The following is a 20,505-nucleotide window of genomic DNA, read 5'->3' on the forward strand; positions in this document are numbered from 1 at the left end:
ACACACACACACACACACACACACACACACACACACACACACCACACACCACACACACCACCCTGTGGCCGGCGACACACTCATAGGCTACTCACACGTACATGTGTGCAAAGACACGCATACACACATGCATGAATCCCACACGCATGCACACACACACACAATACAAGCATGCACAAATCCACGTTCTAAAATACATGCTCACATACCCCTAGTCACTCACAGACACACACATGTAGTACTGTACAGTCTGAAGCGAGGATATTTCCCTGAATGGTGCAGTACTGCCACTAGGGGGAGTCTGGTTGGCCTCTAGTAATATTCTCCTACAGTAAAAAACATAATTTCTCAACATGTAATAAAACTTCTGTTTTCATGTTCAGAGTTTTCTAGGAGAACATTAAAGTTGATTTTTTTTTCACAGGACAAAATAAATTAGTTATGAATAGGATTGAGTTAAACAGAACCACTGACAACTGGAAATAAAAAAACGGGTCTCCTCTTGTTATGAGAGACAGACAATAATTACTTGTTTGCCAGAGACACATTTAGTGGTTTTGGACTATTCAGCAGACGGTGACAGTCAGCTCATTCAGACATCCCACAATGCTTCATAGGGTCTCACAACAAATTACAAGTCATCAACAGTTGGGAGATACCCTGCCAAAACTGTTGTTATCTATAATGCGAAACAGTTTTGTCATCCCATTTGACACACTATTCCCTATATGGGCCCATAGGGCTCTGGTCGAAAGTTGGGCACTATGTAGGGAATATGGTGCCATTTGGGACACAGAGTGTGTAATTGCTCCATTTCACAGTATCTCTTCTTCAGTGTTTTAGAAATCATCGTTTTGTGTGGCAATCCATATCATCCTCATTCTCACTGTTACCACTTTGTGGTTGTTCAAATATAGTGCTCTCTTGGCTGTTATGTCTTAAATAATCGGAAAACTACAGAGAGAGTCAGGATGTATTGTTAAGGATATCCCCCTGAACAGTTTTTTATTTATTTATTTATTTTATTTTTTAAATTTAAGGGGTAGATCAGCTTAATATTGCGGAAAGAATGTTGCTTCCATCAATGTAATTGTCTGCATCATTTCCAATCCCCCATATATTTTTTTGTTAAATATATCCATACACGCATGCATACATATACACATACAGTATATACATACACATACCTATATAGACATACATACTTTTTTAAAGAATATACCTTTATTATTATTCCCCGCAAACCCTACCACCGATCCCCCAATTGGAGTAAACTGATAAACACTTCGGCTTTTACCTTCAATTTATACATCTTATACACATTTTACAGACACAGTCTACTTTACAATAGTTCTCTCTTGTTTGTTCTTAGTCCTTCCTCTATTTCGGATGTCCATCCAGTTTGATTTGTAATTCTATTTGTAACTGTGCTATTTCACAACAGTTCCCAACCTATATACTGAACAGTTCACTGTACTATCAAAAGTTATTTCTGGCCCTTAGACAGAGCTTTGTTATGTATACAATATAATGTATCTGACGACTTTCCACAATTTCTAACTTCCACTTTTCCACCTTTTATGTTAAGAAATACTCAGCTCAGAAACAGAGATTTGGCCCCTTTTTAACTTCCATGCACTTTATTTAACAATATTTCTTTAAAGTGTTATTTGTTTTTATTCCATACAGAGCTACCATGGAGTTAACCATTGAGTCTTGTAAAAAGGTTAGACCCATCACAAAGACTAAGGCAAAAGCAGAAATGTGCTCTCAATATCCGCCAAATTTATGGACTCAGAATCACTTGTGAGTAATGAAATATAGGTTACAGGAGCCAAGAAGACACTTTCACTTCTGACATAATTACCTGATTTGCCAAAGGTGTAATTTATTATTTAAAGGCAGCTGACCGACATTTCAGAAGTTTCATGAACCATTCTAAGGGCATATATCACAGGAAAATGTCAGGAGTTTTACGCCTCTCAAAACAAGTGGATAAAGTGTTTATCTCTCTGACGCTATAACACAGCTTTACGTTTCTGGGCCCTGGTTTACTCTCCACACATTGACCTGGGAAGGACATTCCTCAAGTTAACATCCCAATAGAAATATGGGCTCAGGGACAACTCAATATTGTAAAGAGCTTTTCAAATACGGTCCCTCTATAAGAGCTCACACTCAGTCTGTCTGTGAGTACTCGTCAGCAGTCTCGTAAATCCAGCAGTCTCCCTTCCTCTTGACCTGGTTTCATACATGCAAACACATACCCTGGTCCTAGATGTGCATGTGCTTTAGAAAACTGGCTAAATACATATAAACACACAACACACACACACACACACACACAACACACACACACACACACACACACACACAGTAGCTCTAGAGGGTAGTGTTACAGACCAGAGAGCCTGGCTGCATTTGGACCTGTCTCTCTGATTAGAACTGAATGTTGAGACCATAAACCGTCTCCCTCTGTGGTTCTAACGTACGCCTGCGGGAGATCTGGGTTCAAATACTTTTCAAAATCATTTCAAATACTTTATCTTTACTGGATTGAGCTTGCCTGTCTTACTGGACCAATATAATTGTACCAGAACTGCTAACCATGCCCACCTGCCATTCAAGGCAGGCTAGAGCAAACAAAGTATTTGAAAGATTTCAACCCAGGTGGTCTTGTCTGTGGTCTGGACTGTTATCTAGTAGAGGGTTCTCTGTTATGCCAAAGGAACTTATTAGGTGACTGGAGGGAGGGGATGAAAATGACGTGATGCAAGGGATCTATTATATGCATTGGTTGGGACCCCTGCCTGTAAAGCACATGTGAAAACTGACCTTAAAGCATTTTCCTTCATCTTTACACAGTTCACCAAATGGACTGAAAAAGTCTGTCCCCTCTCTTTGTTATGCCAATAAAAAGCACTCCGCTTTTGTTGCTGGATCAGGTCATAAGAGGAGCCAGGAATGTTTCCTGATTACATGACCTGACAAACAGGACAAACAGCTGAGAGGTTTTCTTGGGCTAACTCCAAAAGGGCACCTTGACTCTGGCACCTTGACTCTGGTCAAAAGAAGTGGACTGTGTAGGGAATATGGTGTCAAATGGGACGCACACATTGTCAGGAAGTAACGATCAGTACACTACACTAACATTTATCCCACCTCTCTGTTTCCCTCTCAGGTTTAGGAAGAAGCTTTCAGAATGAAGACCGAGGCCAAGGGTTTGGGGCGGTCTGTGTCGAGGTCACTGCAGGGTGATGGCCGGTGGAGCCGAGAGGTCCTGCTGCTGGCCTACATCCTCCTGGAGCTGATCGCCGTCCACTCCTCCACCGTCCTGGGAAACCTGGAGCTCCAGCTGGATGAGGAACAGCCTGCCGGGACCATCGTAGGGGACATCAGCGCTGGGTTACCGCCTGGTGTCACCGCAAGTCTTTACTTCATTTCAGACCACGAGGGCACCGGGGTCGGGAGTGACCTGGACATAGATGAGAGCACGGGCATCATCAAGACAGCCAAGGTGTTGGACCATGAGCTGAGGGACCGGTACAACTTCATTGCAGTGACTATGACGGGCGTGACCGTTGAAGTGACCATCACAGTGAATGACATCAATGACCATGCTCCTACATTCCCCCGGAGGAGAGCGGCGTTCAAGATCCCGGAGATGACGGCGGTGGGAACCAGGTTCCCCCTAGAGCCGGCGGTGGATGGGGACAAAGGCCAACTGACTACCCAGGGATACCTCATCAAAGATGGAAACCCCGGCCAGGCTTTCCTCCTGGAGACCCGGAGAGGATCCAACCAGGTTCTCTATCTGGACCTGGTGGTCAACACTCTTCTGGACAGTGAGACCAGACCATCTTATACGTTATCCTTGGAGGCGTTTGATGGAGGCTCCCCTAAGAGGACTGGTCAGATGGTGCTAGATGTGACGGTTCAGGATATCAATGACAACGCTCCAGTCTTCAACCAGAGTCGCTACCACGCCATTATCTCAGAGAATCTGCAGCCGGGTAGCAACATCCTCCAAGTCTTTGCCTCTGACGRRGACCAGGGAGACAARGGRCTGGTTCTSTARGAGATCAACCGCAGGCAGAGCGACCCGGAGCYCTACTTCGTCATRGACTCMCGTARYGGTGTCATCACGCTCAACAAGCCGCTGGACTTTGAGATGCGGAGGGTCCACGAGCTTGTGGTCCAGGCYAGGGATAACGCCACGCAGCCCGAGGTTACCAACGCCTTCGTRACAATCCACGTKCGGGACTACAATGACAACCAGCCCACCATGACCATCATCTTCCTCAGTGAAGACGGRTCCCCACAGATCTCCGAGGGCGCCCAGCCTGGCCAGTARGTCGCKCGCATCTCCGTCACCGACCCYGACTACGGAGAATACGCCAATGTCAACGTCTCCTTGGAAGGAGGGGACGGGAAGTTTGCCCTGACCACCAAGGACAACATCATCTACCTGATGTGTGTGGACCAGATCCTGGACKGAGAGGAGAGGGACACATACGAACTCAGGGTGATGGCTACAGACGCAGGCACCCCTCCTCTCAGGGCTGAGTCCTCCTTTACGATACAAGTCACTGACGTCAACGACAACCCTCCTCTGTTTGACCAGCAGCAGTACAGACAGGTCATACCTGAGGTGGTGTTCCCAGGGAGCTTCGTATTGCAGGTCACGGCTAGAGACAAAGACCAGGGGCCCAATGGAGACATCACATACAGCCTCCTCCAGGATGGCCAGGCCGGCCAGGATGAGAACCAGGCCCAGTGGTTCACCATAGACCCAGTAACAGGGATCATCACCACACTCTCCCAGCTGGATTACGAGTCGCAGCCCAGGCCGAATGTGACAGTGGTGGCTACAGACGGAGGGAGGCCTTCCCTGTCCTCCACAGCTCTGGTCCATGTGGTGCTGCAGGATATTAACGACAACGAACCTGTGTTCGGTACCAACTTCTACAACGTATCGATCAAGGAGAACACGGCCGCTGGGACCTGCATCCTAGAGGTAGGACATTATCTATTCTGTTCTTCTAGTCAACCTGTCGACAGGTGAATCTCGCATTAGAGAGTTTCAACAATTTTAGTTGCTACTACTACAAGTCTTGAAAGACTTATCTGCTGCATTTTGTTCATGTGAAGTCAGATATCTGTAACTTGTATGTATGCATGCTGCTAGGTTTTTGGTATACGAACTGGGAAATACCAAATGCCAAATGAAGACTACATTGGAAAGAGAACTACCATTGGGGGTTGATAGGGGTCTGAAGTTCTGAAATAATTTTGAAGGGATATGGAGAGACCATTACCTAGAGGAGAAATACAGTGCATTCGGAAAGTATTCAGACCCCTTCCCTTTTTCCACATTTAGTTAAGTTACAGCCTTATTCTAAAAATGTATTTACAAAAAATGTCCCTCACCAATCTACACACAATATCCCATAATGACAAAGTGAAAGCAGGTTTTTAGATTTTTTTGAAAATGTATTAAAAATAAAAACTGAAATATCTTATTTACATAAGTATTCAGACCCTTTGCTATGAGACTCGAAATTGAGCTCAGGTGCGTCCTGTTTCCATTGATCATCCTTGAGATGTTTCTACAACTTGATTGGAGTCCTCCTGTGGTAAATTAAATTGATTGGACATGATTTTGAAAGGCACACACCTGTATATATAAGGTCCGACAGTTGACAGTGCATGTCAGTGCAAAAACCAAGCCATGAGGTTGAAGGAATTGTCTGTAGAGCTCCGAGACAGGATTGTGTCGAGGCACAGATCTGGGGAAGGGTACAAAAACATTTATGCAGCATTGAAGGTCCCCAAGAACACAGTTTGGAACCACAAAGACTATTCCTAGAGCTGGCCGCATGGCCAAACTGAGCAATCGGGGGAGAAGGGCCTTGGTCAGGGAGGTGACCAAGACCCGGTGGTCACTCTGACAGAGCTCCAGAGTTCCTCTGTGGAGATGGGAGAACCTTCCAGAAGGACAACCATCTCTGCAGCACTCCACCAATCAGGCCTTTATGGTAGAGTGGCCAGAAGGAAGCCATTCATCAATAAAAGGCGTTTGCCAGAAGGCACCTAAAGGACTCACAGACCATGAGGAACAAGATTCTCTGGTCTGATGAAACCAAGATTGAACTCTTTGGGCTGAATGCCAAGCGGAAACCTGGCACCTTCCCTATGGTGAAGGTGTTGGCAGCATTTTGCTGTGGGGATGTTTTTCAGCGGCAGGGACTGGGAGACTAGTCAGGATCAAGGGAAAGATGAACGGCACAAAGTACAATGAGATCCTTGATGAAAACCGGCTCCAGAGCGCTCAGGACCTCAGACTGGGGCGAAGGTTCACCTTCCAACAGGACAACGACCCTAAGAAGACAGCCAAGAAGTCTTTGAATGTCTTTGAGTGGCCCAGTCAGAGCCCAGACTTGAACCCGATCGAACATCTCTGGAGAGACCTGAAAATAGCTGTGCAGCAACGCTCCCCATCCAACCTGACAGAGCTTGATAGGATCTGCAGAGAAGAATGGGAGAAACTCCCCAAATACAGGTGTGCCAAGTTTGTAGCGTCATACCCAAGATGACGCAAGACTGTAATCACTGCCAAAGGTGCTTAACAAATTAGTGAGTAAATGGTCTGAATACTTATGTATATGTGATATATATATTTTTAAATACATTTGCAAAAAATTCTAAAAACCTGGGAGTTATTGTGTGTAGATTTAAAAAACAATATCCATTTTAGAATAAGGCTATAATCTAACAAAATGTGTCAAGGGGTCTGAATACTTTCCAAATGCATTGTACTACACAGATGGAAAAGGGATATGTTGGATTTTGCTGCTGTATTGTCAGGCATTAAGTGTTATTTTAACGTTCAAGCTGTTTAGATTGGATTGTAGAGGATAAGAGAGTTTAGAGTGGAGAAAGTGAAGTGAGTGGGTTTAGGTTGGAGAAAGGCTAAGGATGTGTCCCAAATAGCACCCCATTCCCTATTTATAGTGCCCTACACATAGTGCCCTACATAGGTAATAGGGTGCCATTTGGGACACGACCTAAGTGAGGCGTTTACCTGGTGTCTGCAGAGCTGGAGGATCTCTTCTCTTCTGGCTGTCCTCTCCTTCACCTCTCCAAGGTTTCCAAGGTAACTGGGACAGTGCAAGGCCCCTCTGACAGCTGAAGACAAAAGAGGCTTCCACTTTATTTACCTAATTCAGCTGGAGGAGGATATGGTAGGGCTTTATCTGACAAAAAGACATGTCACATGTCACACCTCAACAAAAGACACCTTAAGCAGAAATGGGTATGGTATACAAAAAAGAAGCAAACCATTGACAAACCACAGGCCCACTAAATTCGCTACAGGGCCTCCAGGCCAGATCCCGCTGCAGGGTCAACACCGTAATTACGCCTCATTAAGAGATATCGTTTTCCCAGGTTGTTGTTGTGTCAGTTATGAGAAAAAGACCATTCGTTTTTTTTTCTTCTGCTTTTTATCAGTTGCTGTTTCTTCCAGACTTCAATGCTGCTGCTGCTGCCGCAACCAGACCCTGTAACATACAGGAGCGCTCGGGGGAAAGAAGGAACTGTTTCTAGAGACCAGTATTACAGTTAGAGTTCCATTTAATTCCTGTTTCACGGGCATCTATGTGCCTGAGATGGGGCTGGGGTTGAGACGGCCATAGTTTGGATGAGTTGTGGTTGGGTTTAGGGGAGACCGGTTGGTGATGGGGCTGAGGCGGCCAGGGTTTGGATGAGTTGGGGTTGGGTTTAGGGGAGAGGTTGTGATGGGGTGAGGCGGCCAGGTTTGGAGTAGTTGTGGTTGGGTTTAGGGGAGACGGTTGTGATGGGGCTGAGGCGGCCAGGGTTTGGATGAGTTGTGGTTGGGTTTAGGGGAGACCGGTTGGTGATGGGGCTGAGGCGGCCAGGGTTTGGATGAGTTGTGGTTGGGTTTAGGGGAGACCGGTTGGTGATGGGGCTGAGGCGGCCAGGGTTTGGATGAGTTGGGGTTGGGTTTAGGGGAGAGGGGTTGGGGGGAGGGCTGAACGGACAGGGTTTGGATGAGTTTGGGGTTGGGTTTAGGGGAGACCGGTTGGTGATGGGGCTGAGGCGGCCAGGGTTTGGATGAGTTGTGGTTGGGTTTAGGGGAGCCGGTTGGTGATGGGGCTGAGGCGGCCAGGGTTTGGATGAGTTGTGGTTGGGTTTAGGGGAGACCGGTTGGTGATGGGGCTGAGGCGGCCAGGGTTTGGATGAGTTGGGGGTTGGGTTTAGGGGAGAGGGTTGGGGAAGGGGCTGAGACAGACAGGGTTTGGATGTAGTTGGGTTGGGTTTAGGGGAGGGGTTGGGGATGGGGTTGAGTCGGCCAGGGTTTGGATGAGTTGTGGTTGGTTTAAGGGGAGGGGTTTTGGGATGGGGCTGAGCGGCCAGGGTTTGGGTGAGTTGGGTTTGGGTTTAGGGGAGAGGGGTTGGGGGATGGGGCTGAGACAGACAGGGTTTGGGTGAGTTGGGGTTGGGTTTAGGGAGAGGGTTTTGGGATGGGGCTGAACAGACAGGGTTTGGGTGAGTTGGGGTTGGGTTTAGGGGAGAGGGTTGGGGGATGGGCTGAGACAGACAGGGTTTGGGTGAGTTGGGTTGGGTTTAGGGGAGAGGGTTGGGGATGGGCTGAGACAGACAGGGTTTGGTGAGTTGGGGTTGGGTTTAGGGGAGAGGGTTTGGGATGGGGCTGAGACAGACAGGGTTTGGATGAGTTGGGGTTGGGTTTAGGGGAGAGGGGTTGGGATGGGTTGATCGGCCAGGGTTTGGATGAGTTGTGGTTGGTTTTAGGGAGAGGGTTTTGGGGATGGGCTGAGAAGGCCAGGGTTTGGATGAGTTGGGGTTGGGTTAGGGGAGAGGGGATGGGGCTGGACGGCAGGGTTTGGATGAGTTGGGGTTGGGTTTAGGGGAGAGGGTTTGAGGATGGGGCTGAGAAGGCCAGGGTTTGGGTGAGTTGGGTTGGGTTTAGGGGAGAGGGTTGTGGATGGGGCTGAGACGGCCAGGGTTTGGATGAGTTGGGGTTGGGTTTAGGGGAGAGGGGTTGGGATGGGGCTGAGACGGCCAGGGTTTGGATGAGTTGGGGTTGGGTTTGGGGGAGGTAGATGGCAGGGTTTGGATGAGTTGGGTTGGGTTTAGGGGAGAGGGTTGGGGATGGGGCTGAGACGGCCAGGGTTTGGATGAGTTGGGGTTGGGTTTAGGGGGAGGAGGGGTTGAGATGGCAGGGTTTTGGAAGCTCTCTGCGGGGCTTAACAGAGGGCTGTGCAGATGGGATCTTGGACCAGTGACTGCCCCAGGGAAGGGAGGGGTGAGGGGGAGAGGGAGTAAGATTTGTAGGGGAGAGGAACTAGAGGAGGCAGGGAAGTGTGGAGTGAGGGAACTAGAGGGAGAGAGGGGGACAGATGGAGCAGGGAAGTGTGGAGTGAGGGAACTAGAGGGAGAGAGGGGGACAGATGGAGGCAGGGAAGTGTGGGAGAGGGAACTAGAGGGAGAGAGGGGGATGAGGGAGGCAGGGAATGTGGAAAGAGAGGGAACTAGAGGGAGAGAGGGGGATAGAGGGGCAGGAAAGTTGGGAGGTGAGGACCTAGAGGAAGAGAGGGGGATAGAGGGAGGCAGGGAAGTGTGGGAGAGAGGGAACTAAGAGGGAGGCAGGGAAGTGTGGAAGAGAGGGAACTAGAGGGAGGCAGGGAAGTGTGGAAGAGAGGGACTAGAGGGAGAGAGGGGGATAGAGGGAGGCAGGGAAGTGTGGGAGTGAGGAACTAGAGGAAGAGAGGGGGATAGAGGGAGGCAGGGAAGGTGGGAGAAGAGGGTAATCGTATTGAGGGAACAGAGGGAGAGAGGGGGATAGAGGGAGGCAGGGGAATGTGTGGAAGAGAGGGAACATAGAGGGAGAAGAGGGGGATAGAGGGAGGCGGGAAGTGTGGGAGTGAGGAACTAGAGGAAGAGAGGGGGATAGAGGGAGGGCAGGGGAAGTGTGGAAGAGAGGGAATAGAGGGAGAGAGGGGATAGAGGGGAGGCAGGGAAGTGTGGGAGTGAGGAACTAGAGGAAGAGAGGGGGATAGAGGGAGGCAGGGAAGTGTGGGAGAGAGGAACTAGATGGAGGCAGGGAAATGTGGGAGAGAGGGAACTAGAGGAAGAGAGGGGGATAGAGGGAGGCCTGGTGTTTTACTTGGGCAGGAGCTCACAGGGGCTGAGTACCGGCACCTCACATTTTCAACTGCTTGAGCTCCTCTTCCTCTTATAGAATATTAGCTCAAAAGTATTGTGGAGTTCCTGCACCTAAATATAAACAGTACACCTGTTACCAGTAAGGATGAGTACAGATACAGGTATTGGTTATGGTTAAGAATATTTATGATGTCAAGCACTTCTATGTTATTCTATCATCTTTTCGTGTTGCGTGTTTACGTGTTTACGTCCTGCTGTCTAGTGCTTCTCTCAGACTGCATCCCAACCTACATAGTGTACTACCCTATAGGCCCTGGTCAAAAGTAGTACTTAATGTAGATGATAGTGTGCCATTTGCGCAGCCTCAGTCTCTAACAAATCTCATCCCCCTACTACCCCATCACCCAACTCCCCCTCACACACCCCCACCTCGCCAAGCAAACTGCCACTACCTGTCTGGGTAGGATGTATACCGCTCGGCCCTCTGGGTAGGAAATACTCCATCAGCAGCCTCCAGGCTCCCAGCATGCAACACTTCTTCAAAGCCAGCCACTCTCTGCCCTGTCTGCATGTATGTGTGTGTGCGTGTGTGTGTGTGTGTGTGTGTGTGTGTGTGTGTGTGTGTCTGTGTGTGTGGGGCCTCCCTGGCCTGTCTTAGTCCTGCTTGGCGGCTGTAGAAGTGTACTTGGCGTGCCATGTGATGCCAGACGGCTTGGCTCTGGGTGTGTGTTTGTGCATGTGTGTGTATGTTCAGGGTGCCAGCAGCTCCACATCCCAGCTCCACATCTGATGACCGACCGACTGCCTTTTCTCTCCGTGCAAGTAATTCCCACTGCCCATTTTTCCACACACTCAATACTGTCCAACAGCCATTACAATAGGGGTATTGTGATCATCAGTCCAGCATTTTGAAGTGGGTAAGGTTTAGGGTTTCTGTTCCCTCTATGTTTCTCTAACAGCAGTTCATGACAGTTCCTTAAACACACTCCTCTCTCCCTCTCTCTCTCTCTCTCTCTCTCTCTCTCTCTGTTCGTACTCTCTCTCTCTCTCTCTCTTCTCTCATCTCTCTCTCTCTCTCTCTCTGTCTCTCTCTCTCTCTCGTCTCTGTCTCGTCTTCTCTCTCTCTCTCTCTCTTTCTCCGTCTCTCTCTCTCTCTCTCTCTCTCTCTCTCTCTCTCTCTTCCTCTCTCTCTCTGTCTCTGTCTTCTCTCTCTCTATCTTCTCTCTCTCTCTCTCTCTCCTGCCTCCTCCTCTCGTCTCTCTCTCTCTGCCATCTCATCTCTTCTCTCTCTGTCTGTCTTCCTTCTGCTCTCTCTCGTCTCTTCTCTCTCCATCCTTCTCTCTTCTCTGCTCCTCTTCTCTCTCCTCTCTCTCATCTCTCTCTCTTTCTCTCCTCTCTCCTGCTCTCTCTCCTCTCTCTCTCTCTTCCCGCTCTCTCTCTCTCTCTTTCTCTCTCTCTTTGTCTCTCCCTCTCTCTCTCTCTGTTTCTCTCTCTGTCTCTTCATCTCTCTGTCTCTGTGTCTATCTTTCTTTGTCTCTGTCTCTTCGTCTCTCTCTCTCTGTCTCTGTCTCTCTCTCTGTCTCTCTCTCTGTCTCTCTCTCTGTCTCTCTCTCTGTCTCTCTCTCTCTGCCTAAGAGAGGTTGTTACTTGTGGCAGTAGAGGAATAGTTATATAGTTATAATTAGGTGTTGTGTGAAAAAAATTGTGAATGAAAATACTAGTTTTCCACCCCAATGAGAGAGACAGGTCTTAAACCTGTTAGCAGCCATCAATCTGGTCATGTTATAGGTCACATCTATAGGGGGAAACAGGTCGTCTCACGGAGGGGAAATAGGGAATGACATGAGGAATACTATGTTACAAACCAAGAACTGCAGTATGGTCTCTTTATGAGGTGACATTAATTCCATTTAATTTCCCCTATAAGCATCATGCCCTTATTGGTAACTGCTGTGTCTGTGACAAATTTCACCCTATTCCCTATTTAGTGCACTAGTAGTGCATTGTATAGGGGATAGGGTTTATTGGGATGCACAGTGTGTCGTCTTTATAAGGTAGTTGGTGATTAGAGAGAATGAAACATACAGTGATTGGCTATACCTACAATAGGTCTCTTTATGTAGAGTCCACAACATGCTGCTTTGTAATAATGAGGATTGTAATAATGAATTGGATTTATATAGCGATTTTCCACCAGGTGCTCAACGTGCTTTACATTATAGGATAGAAACACTCAGCATACATGTGTTCTTACCCTACGAGTGTGTTACCAGTCTCAGATGCTTATTTAATCCCCTTGTGTTCCATAATGGAACATTACCAGTCAGGATAAGAGTTTTGTTCCAGCAGGGGGAAGGACACATGTAGCTCCCACTCCTGAGGACACACACACACACAACACACACACACACACACACACACACACACACACACACACACACACACACACACACACACACACCACACACACACACACACACACACACACACACACACACAGACACACACACACACACACACACACACACACACACACACACACACACAACACACACCACACACACACACACTGTAGTGGCTGGATGAAAGGGCTGCAGAATGGAGGCCACACAGCCACAGTGGCAATGTATCCTCTGCAGCCGGACGACTCTTCTCGTGACCATGGTCTATTCACAGGACTCTCTCTCAGACAGGACATGACCCTGGGCAGTGGGGGGCAGCTCCACTCTATACTGGAGACTTCATAGAGGTAGAAAGAGCTCTTTCAGTTTTGGCAGCTGCAGAATTGATACATTTGATCATGATTCCCTTTCTTAAGGAGTTTAATGGAGGGAGGCAAGAGTGGATAGGTGCTTGTTAGCCCTTTGAGTCTTGAGTACATCATTAATCTGGACCAAGGTATGTGTCCCCAATGGCACCCTATTCCCTATATATTTCCTATCGGCCCTGGTCAAAAGTAGTACACTATATATAGGGAATAGGGTGCCATTTGGGTTTGTGTTTGGCAGAGAGCTGTTTCATTTGATGCATCTTTCATCTTTCATGTTTATTTATGACTGATTCTGTTGGTAAAGAACCAGTACTCTCTCTCTCTCTCTCTCTCTCTCTCTCTCTCTCTCTCTCTCTCTCTCTCTCTCTCTCTCGCTCTCTCTGTCTGTCTCGGCCCTCTGTCTGTGTGTTTTTGGGAGGTTAGGGTTGGGGTTTTGGGGGGTTGGTATGGCTCCAGCGGTAAGACGAGAGGGGGTCCCCTGGCAGCGTGAGGGGAAATGAGGCCCAACGAGTGCCGGCCACTGTCACAGTTGACGGAGGTGACACAGGCAGGGGGGCTTCCTCGTCTGTCTCTCCTCCTGTTTTACTCCATCCCTTCCTTCTTCTATCCCTCCCTCCCTCCACCCCACTCTCTCCATCCTCATTCTCTCCATTGCCTGCCTGCCTCTCTCCCTCCTTGTCTTTTTCACGTCCTGCCTCCCTCCCTCCCTCCCTCTGTCCCTCCATCCCTCCCTCCATCCCAACCTTTATCTGATCTCACTTCAGACCTCATTAACTGGGTATGAAGCCAGGCTAGACCCATTCCACCCCCCATCACCACCCCGGTGGTTTAGCCCACCACCCCCAGACTGAATGGTCTGTCTGTCATCGCAAGCCCCCCCCCCCCCAGCAACCCCATGGTAACCTGAGAAGACCACTGATCGCTGGCATTTTGTCTGTTGGATTGGCAATGAGCTGAGAGTCAAACTTGTCCATTTATCAGTTTCGTCTGTAGCCAGAAAGGGTTCCTGTCTGAACCGCGCTTTGGCACCCGTCCGAGTCGGAGTGAACTCACAGGCCTCACCTCTCACTAGACCTGGCCTTGAAAAGACATCACTGATAATGGCTGGCCTGCCATGTCTCATCCCTTGGATCTCATTGGTGTGGTTCGATAGACAAAGCTCACAGTGATTCTGAATAGGAAACGTAATAGCTAGCCTTGTTGCCTCGTTGCACAGAGGATTTTCCAATGAGTGTTTTTGGTTCAGGATGATTAGAAATGTCACTCATTCCACTGACTTGGAAAAGAGGAGAAGGGAGAGGAAAGGAGAGGAAAAGAGAGGGGATGATAGTCTCAGTGAACTCCATGCCTGCCAACAGAAAAACACACCATCTGTGAGAGGGACAACTATACCGTTGAGATTCGTTCATCTGAGCTCCACTGCACTGAGCCACTATATGGGCGCTGATACACTGATATTTCAAAGTGTGTTCCTCAGTATTAGTGTTTCCCCCAAAGCCACAGATGTAATGCAGTTAGGTATAGTGTCACAGTGGGCTGTGGACTGTAACCTGATGGTTGGATCAGGAGCACAGAGCCAGGACCAGACCTGATGGTTGAACCAGACTGTAGTGTTAAGTGCCAGCCAGGCAATAAATGGTTCATTAGGTTCAGCCCTCCTACCATATGGTCCCTGAAGGCTCAGATCAATCACTTCACCTCCGTTTCTCACATCTGATTTGATTCGGTAAAAGCTTCTTGTTTCTAAGGCAATCTGCAGATGCTTTTATTCAAAGCAATGCCTCTGTTTCTATGTAGTTGAACTTGGTGCTGCAACACATTTTGAACTCCTCCTCAAACCCACAGATTCTGTTTTCAATGTCTCGGTCACAGTTCTTTAGCTGGGACAAAAGACCTGCCTCTCCCAGCTGGATTCAGTCTCCAGCTAACATTTACATTTCCCTCCGTGACAAGAGTCACTGACTCAAAGCAACAAGAGGGTAGAACACAAGTCCCTTCACTGTAATGGGAGTAGGGTGCCATTTGGGATGTAGACACTGGGTTGTATGGAAGCAGGCGTTTAGACTTCCAGCCTGCCTGGCTCACTCTGCTGCACAGACAAAAACAGAAGTCTGGCTGCACCTGGAGTTTAGCAAACCAAAGCAGCCTTGTCCAATGCAATGAATTGGAGGCTTTGAATAAGACACCTGGACAATCTGTCATTTCCCCCAGTCCTCCTGTCACACTCTCTTGTCTTCTTTCTCTTCTCTCTGTACTGGAATGGGTTTATGTTGTACTTATATTCTATTGTCCCCAGGATATAACCTGTGGGCAAACTGTATTGTCTACTGTAAGATTTACTTACATAAAAACAGTGAAATTACCAGTTTTAGGCTGGTATTTTTATACATGAACCGTGTAATCAATTTTGTCAGGGACAATCTAAATGTGTAGTTGTCTGTTTTAATGTCAGTGTTCTCTAGTCTCCCTTTGAGGCTGGTTTGAGGCTGGGTTAGCCCCAGGCTAGCTGACACACACACGCACACACACAATCTCACACACACACCCACACAGGCTAGCTGACTGTGTTTTTTGCTCCCCTTTCCCCTGGTAACTACTGTGCTGCTCTGTGGTGACTGGCTGTGTGGTTTGACACAGTATTTACAGGGAAAGGACAAAATTGCAGGAAACTGGGATGTACTTAATGTGTTCGCAAATGTAATACTTCCTCGAGCACTTTACTCCTGGGCCGAGCGTAGCGGTGCGGAGCGGTGCGGAGTGGGGGCATTGGCACGAACATAAACAATGATGCACATCTGGACTGTGTGTGTGTGTGTGCGCGTATGTGTGAATGTGTGTGCGTGCGTGCATAGGTGTGTGTGTGTTCATGTTCCAGTTCCAGCTTCACTAGAGACAGATGAGTGTGTTTTATGGTGCTCAGACGTCCATCAGACTTATTCAGTCCGGCCAACGCTACAGGAAGAGGAAAAGGTTGTGGTCAAATGTTTCATGTTCTATGGTTGTGAACAGAAGCAATAGATGCTAGACTATATTGTTCATTAGTGGCTAACTGCCACACACACACAGAGAGAACGCAGAGGGAAAAGAAGTATGTGGACACTTAGAGTTGTTGTTTTCTATTCCTTGTGTTGGACTTGCAGACTATGTGCAGTTTGATGCTATATCATCTACATACACAGTACCATTCATTATATGGTCCTATTGAAGTCAAGCTTGGTCTTTACCAGTTTTACACTGGTGGTGAAGTATACAGGTCTTTGCAGTGACTACCAGTTTACAGTGTTGGATGTTGGATCCAGTCTGATTTTAGGCTGAGCCTTGTGAGGGCCAGGGTTGTGATGCCAGGGGTCTGCTGGACCAGAGTGGTTTTCTGCTCGCATCTGCAGGGGAAGGAGAGGAAGATGCTCTGATCCAGAGGCCTCTCTCAGGGGAGACCTACCTTAGGTGTTGAGAAGTTGAGTGAGGAGACGATGAAACAGCCATTGGACCTAGAAAAAGCACGGAGAGGAAAACTCACCTTAGTTATGAATGACTGAATTATGAAAATATTGGGATAAAGTTGGATAATGCAATTGAAGGCATCAAATAGTTGCTTATTGATACTCCCAAAGTCATATCCAACTGTTATAAGCTACTAATTTAAAGCAGTAGTCGTTTGTGGTCACCTAGATGATCATTTCAGCACCGTTTTGATTGGGACAGCGCTACTGCTCTGCTTTGGGACTATTTTTGATAAATGAATCAATGTCAGATTTTAAGTTTTGACTGAATCTCATTTGGTTACCATGAGGAAATGTTAGCTAAGTTGAGGTGAGTTCTAATGATCATCTTTATTCTAGTTTGCTGTTATATTAGCTAATCCGAATTTTTGGGGATTTTGCTCTTCACTGGCGTAGTAGCATGTCCTACTCCCGAACCAAAAGCCTGTAACAATTGCTTAACACTATGGGCTACTGTATGTTTAAGCGTAAACTCTATTGGAGCAGTTAGGTTCACTACTGGAGCAGTAGGGAGAAATGAAAACCACACAACTGAATCATTTAGGAAAAGAATGCCGGCTTGTATTTTGTAGATAAAAATACTTACAAAAAAATGGATCACCTTGAGTAAATATTGATATGTGAAATTTGTACAATGAGCTCAATAGGAATGAAATACATCAATAGTACAATAGACTTAGATATCATCCATATATCCTGCCTATAGTTTACTAGGGTTCCCCCAACTCTATCTTAATCTGAGGGTCTCTCAGATTTCAATGTTCAAAGTTCAATAGCAATACAATAAACATGAATCCACAGAAAACACAAACCAATTCACAAATACTGACCTGTTTTACAAACAGGATCACACAATATATATTCCATGAATACCTTCTCATATAACCATTAATGTAGTGCTTAGCTTTAATCTCTTACAGGAATAAGGAAATAAAACTTAGTCAAAATGCTTTACACTTTAACTACAGCACTAGGCTCACGTGGACTGAACAATAACTAGCCCGGGCAAGTGAAAAACATTGTCCAGGCTAGTTACTCAGTCTTACTCAGCATTGTCCAGGCTAGTTACTCAGTCTTACTCAGCATTGTCCAGGCTAGTTACTCAGTCTTACTGCAGCAATTGTCCCAGGCTGAGTTACTCAGTCTTACTCAGCATTGTCCAGGCTAGTTACTCAGTCTTACTCAGCATTGTCCAGGCTAGTTACTCAGTCTTACTCAGCATTGTCCAGGCTAGTTACTCAGTCCATGTGAGCCTAGTACTGTGGTTAAAGTGTACTAGTGCTTACACCTACACGTCATTTCTTATAAAGTCATCTAAAACATAAGTGTACCAAAATGGATTATGATACTAGTTAATCACATTTGATAAAAGTATGAAATCTAAAATAGTTTGCCAATAGCATGATCACTAACGTTTGCTATTTAAATTGATCGATAACTGAGTTAGCCTAAATGTTAACGGCTTGTGCGTATGCTTGGTTCAGTATGAACACGCACAAAATGCTAGCAATAGCTTAGCTAGCCTAATCGCTTGCAGCTCATTTTCCATATGAAAACTCCAAACCCTGGGGTCAATCTTTCCCTCAATCCCCTCACAGCACCTTCGTTTAGATAAGTGAGTGTTAATGTCCAGTTCTCTCTTCTTAGTTCAGTTTTATACAAGTTCTCAACAATTTGAAACGTAGTTTTTCTTCCATGGAATGGCGGTAGCTCTTCACGTTCCGTTCTAGCTCTTTTTTAGCATGTTGGCGCCAACTGGTGTAGAACGTGAGGTTAGGAGAGGGACTAAGAGAATATTGAGTTTTGATTGGCTCAAAATAAACTGCTCGTCATGCAGCTTCTGACAGCTGATTTTGAATAGCTGTCAACTTAAACATATCAATACCAATATAGTATAATATGATTGGTTACTGGAATCTCACTAGTAACGAAAAGTATTCAACATTAGTTGACCTGCGTTACACTTGTCTGATAATCAATCATATTGATTTTGTTTCACTGAATCTCTGTGTGTATATGTGGTTAATTGATCTGATACTGAGATGAACTTCCTGTAGTTTTCTTGTGGATCATCATTCTCCCGAGTGCTCTTCAGTCTATTCATATCGCAATTTGAAACATTTCAATCATCAGAAAAATAGGTTTTATCATGGCCACACATTTCTCTGGCTCAGCCAATATTGGAATCCTGGCGCTTCTAGTATTTGCAGCTGCTGCGGCCTAGAGAGCCGTAATAGGCTAAAAGGGTTTTCTTAACACAGCACAGCAAGCTCGGAACCCTCCAGGTCCAAATTAATTCACAGAATTTGAGGTAGAATTTTAGTCTGCCCTGCTGCAGTGTCTGCAGAAGGGTGTGAACCAAGGCTGTTAACGAGAAAAGAAGAAAGGAGAAGAGAAGAGAGAAAGAAACCAGAGAGGTGTTCCCAGAGGGACAGCTAGCTGCTGGCAGCCGGGACAAAATCTCAGAGTCAGCGGCTGGATCCAGCTGTGGAACCTTCCTCCTCCGTCTCTCCTCTGTTTCTCTTCTCCTCTGTGTGGGGTGAAGGAATGGAGAGAGGGAGGAAGGAAAGGAGGAAGGGAATGATCCCCTTTATTCCTCTCTCCCCGCCCTATCCCTCCCTCTCTCCCCCTCTCTGCTCTCTTCCTTTTCCTTTCCGTTGAGCTTTCCTTCTTATCTCTTCCACATTTCCTTTTCCCACACCGTATAGTGTCCCCTTCACCCCTCCTTCCTGCGATCGTCTTACAGGGTTCCACTTCAGAAGTGTATCTCCAGGGTGGTGAGCTGGGGAGGGAGCAGGTGAGAGGGCCATCTGCTGGCCCAGGATAGTGAGCCCTGGCTGGGGGAGAGGTCAGCACACCTCCCATGGGCCCCAGCCAGCCCTGAAGGTGAATGAACCTATTAAGAGTCGTGGAGTTGAGGATGGGGTGTAAATGACCACAGAGTGAGGTCAGACTGCAGGTGTGAATATCAGGAAACTTTCTCACAGTGTCGTGTTCTGGCTTTACAGACGGAGACTCTTGTGTTTGACCTTGATGAAAAGATAGGAATGGTTCACTGTGCTCACTGTTGTCGTTGTCCTCCACCTCCTCCTCACCCCCCCATCCCCCCTCCTGCCCTTCCTGCTTGTCCTCCTCCTTCTCTGAGAGGATGGGACAAGGAGAGACTGGCATGGCTAAGGACTGCATGCCAAGCCTTCTGTTCTAACAGCCAGTTGTAGTCCTCTAGTACATATGCCAGGCAGTTGGCAGTGGCACTGTGGAACACTCTGGGGGTGAGGAAGTTTTTCTGCTCAGGATATCCATCCCCTCCTCCCTAAAGCAAATATGTGTTAAACCCTCCCTCCCTCCCTCCCTCCATCCCTCCATCCATCCATCCATCCATCCATCCAGACTGAGAAACTGAGACTAGAGATAGAACAAAGACACCATACCAGGGAAAAGTCATATAATAGCCAACTGTACTGAGGTATGTTGATGAAGTGCTAGTCATGGGATACATATAGGATAATATGTTATTGCAGGCATATTGGGTTCTGTGTTCGTGGCGGAACTAGCCTGTCCTACAGTATGTGCTATGTATAGGCTGGCCTATAACATCTCAACCGCTGAACACAAAATTGTCTCCATATCCAGAAGTTGACTGTTAGAAAGAATGCGTCCTGAAATGTGCCAGCAACCTCAGCCCCCATCAGCCCCCGCCCTACAGCACTGCCAGTTGAAATAATGAGGTAGAAGAATGCGTGTGTTTGTGTTTGTGTGTGCTGCAAGCAGCAAGCCCGTGGAAACAGGGACAGAGCATTCAGCCAGAGAAGGGTGTGGTCAGATCATCTTCTCTCTGCTCACAATTAGATGAGTGAAGGGTTTAGAACTCATTTAGACTCATTATAACTGTAAAGGTGGCTGGGAGTAAAGTAGTTAGTCCGTGGTCTAATCCATGGTAGGGAGAGGTGGTGGGTAGGGGACTATGATCAGGGAGGTGCACACATACACGCACGCACACGCACGCACGCACGCACGCACGCACGC

The 20,505-nt window shown here is 47.2% G+C and overlaps 1 protein-coding gene across 1 annotated transcript in view; it reads left to right on the forward strand.

The window, feature by feature from the left end:
- The window catches only part of LOC111956801 (protocadherin-16-like), a 202,803-nt gene that overhangs the window by 24,016 nt on the left and 158,282 nt on the right, over positions 1–20,505 (forward strand). Inside the window, 1 exon segment of the mRNA XM_023977436.2 lies at positions 3,182–5,017. Within this exon segment, the coding sequence (XP_023833204.1) occupies positions 3,203–5,017 (1,815 nt within the window). The 5' untranslated portion in view covers positions 3,182–3,202.

This window comes from Salvelinus sp. IW2-2015, linkage group LG4p, assembly GCF_002910315.2.
Source record: "Salvelinus sp. IW2-2015 linkage group LG4p, ASM291031v2, whole genome shotgun sequence".
Classification (NCBI taxonomy): domain Eukaryota; kingdom Metazoa; phylum Chordata; class Actinopteri; order Salmoniformes; family Salmonidae; genus Salvelinus; species Salvelinus sp. IW2-2015.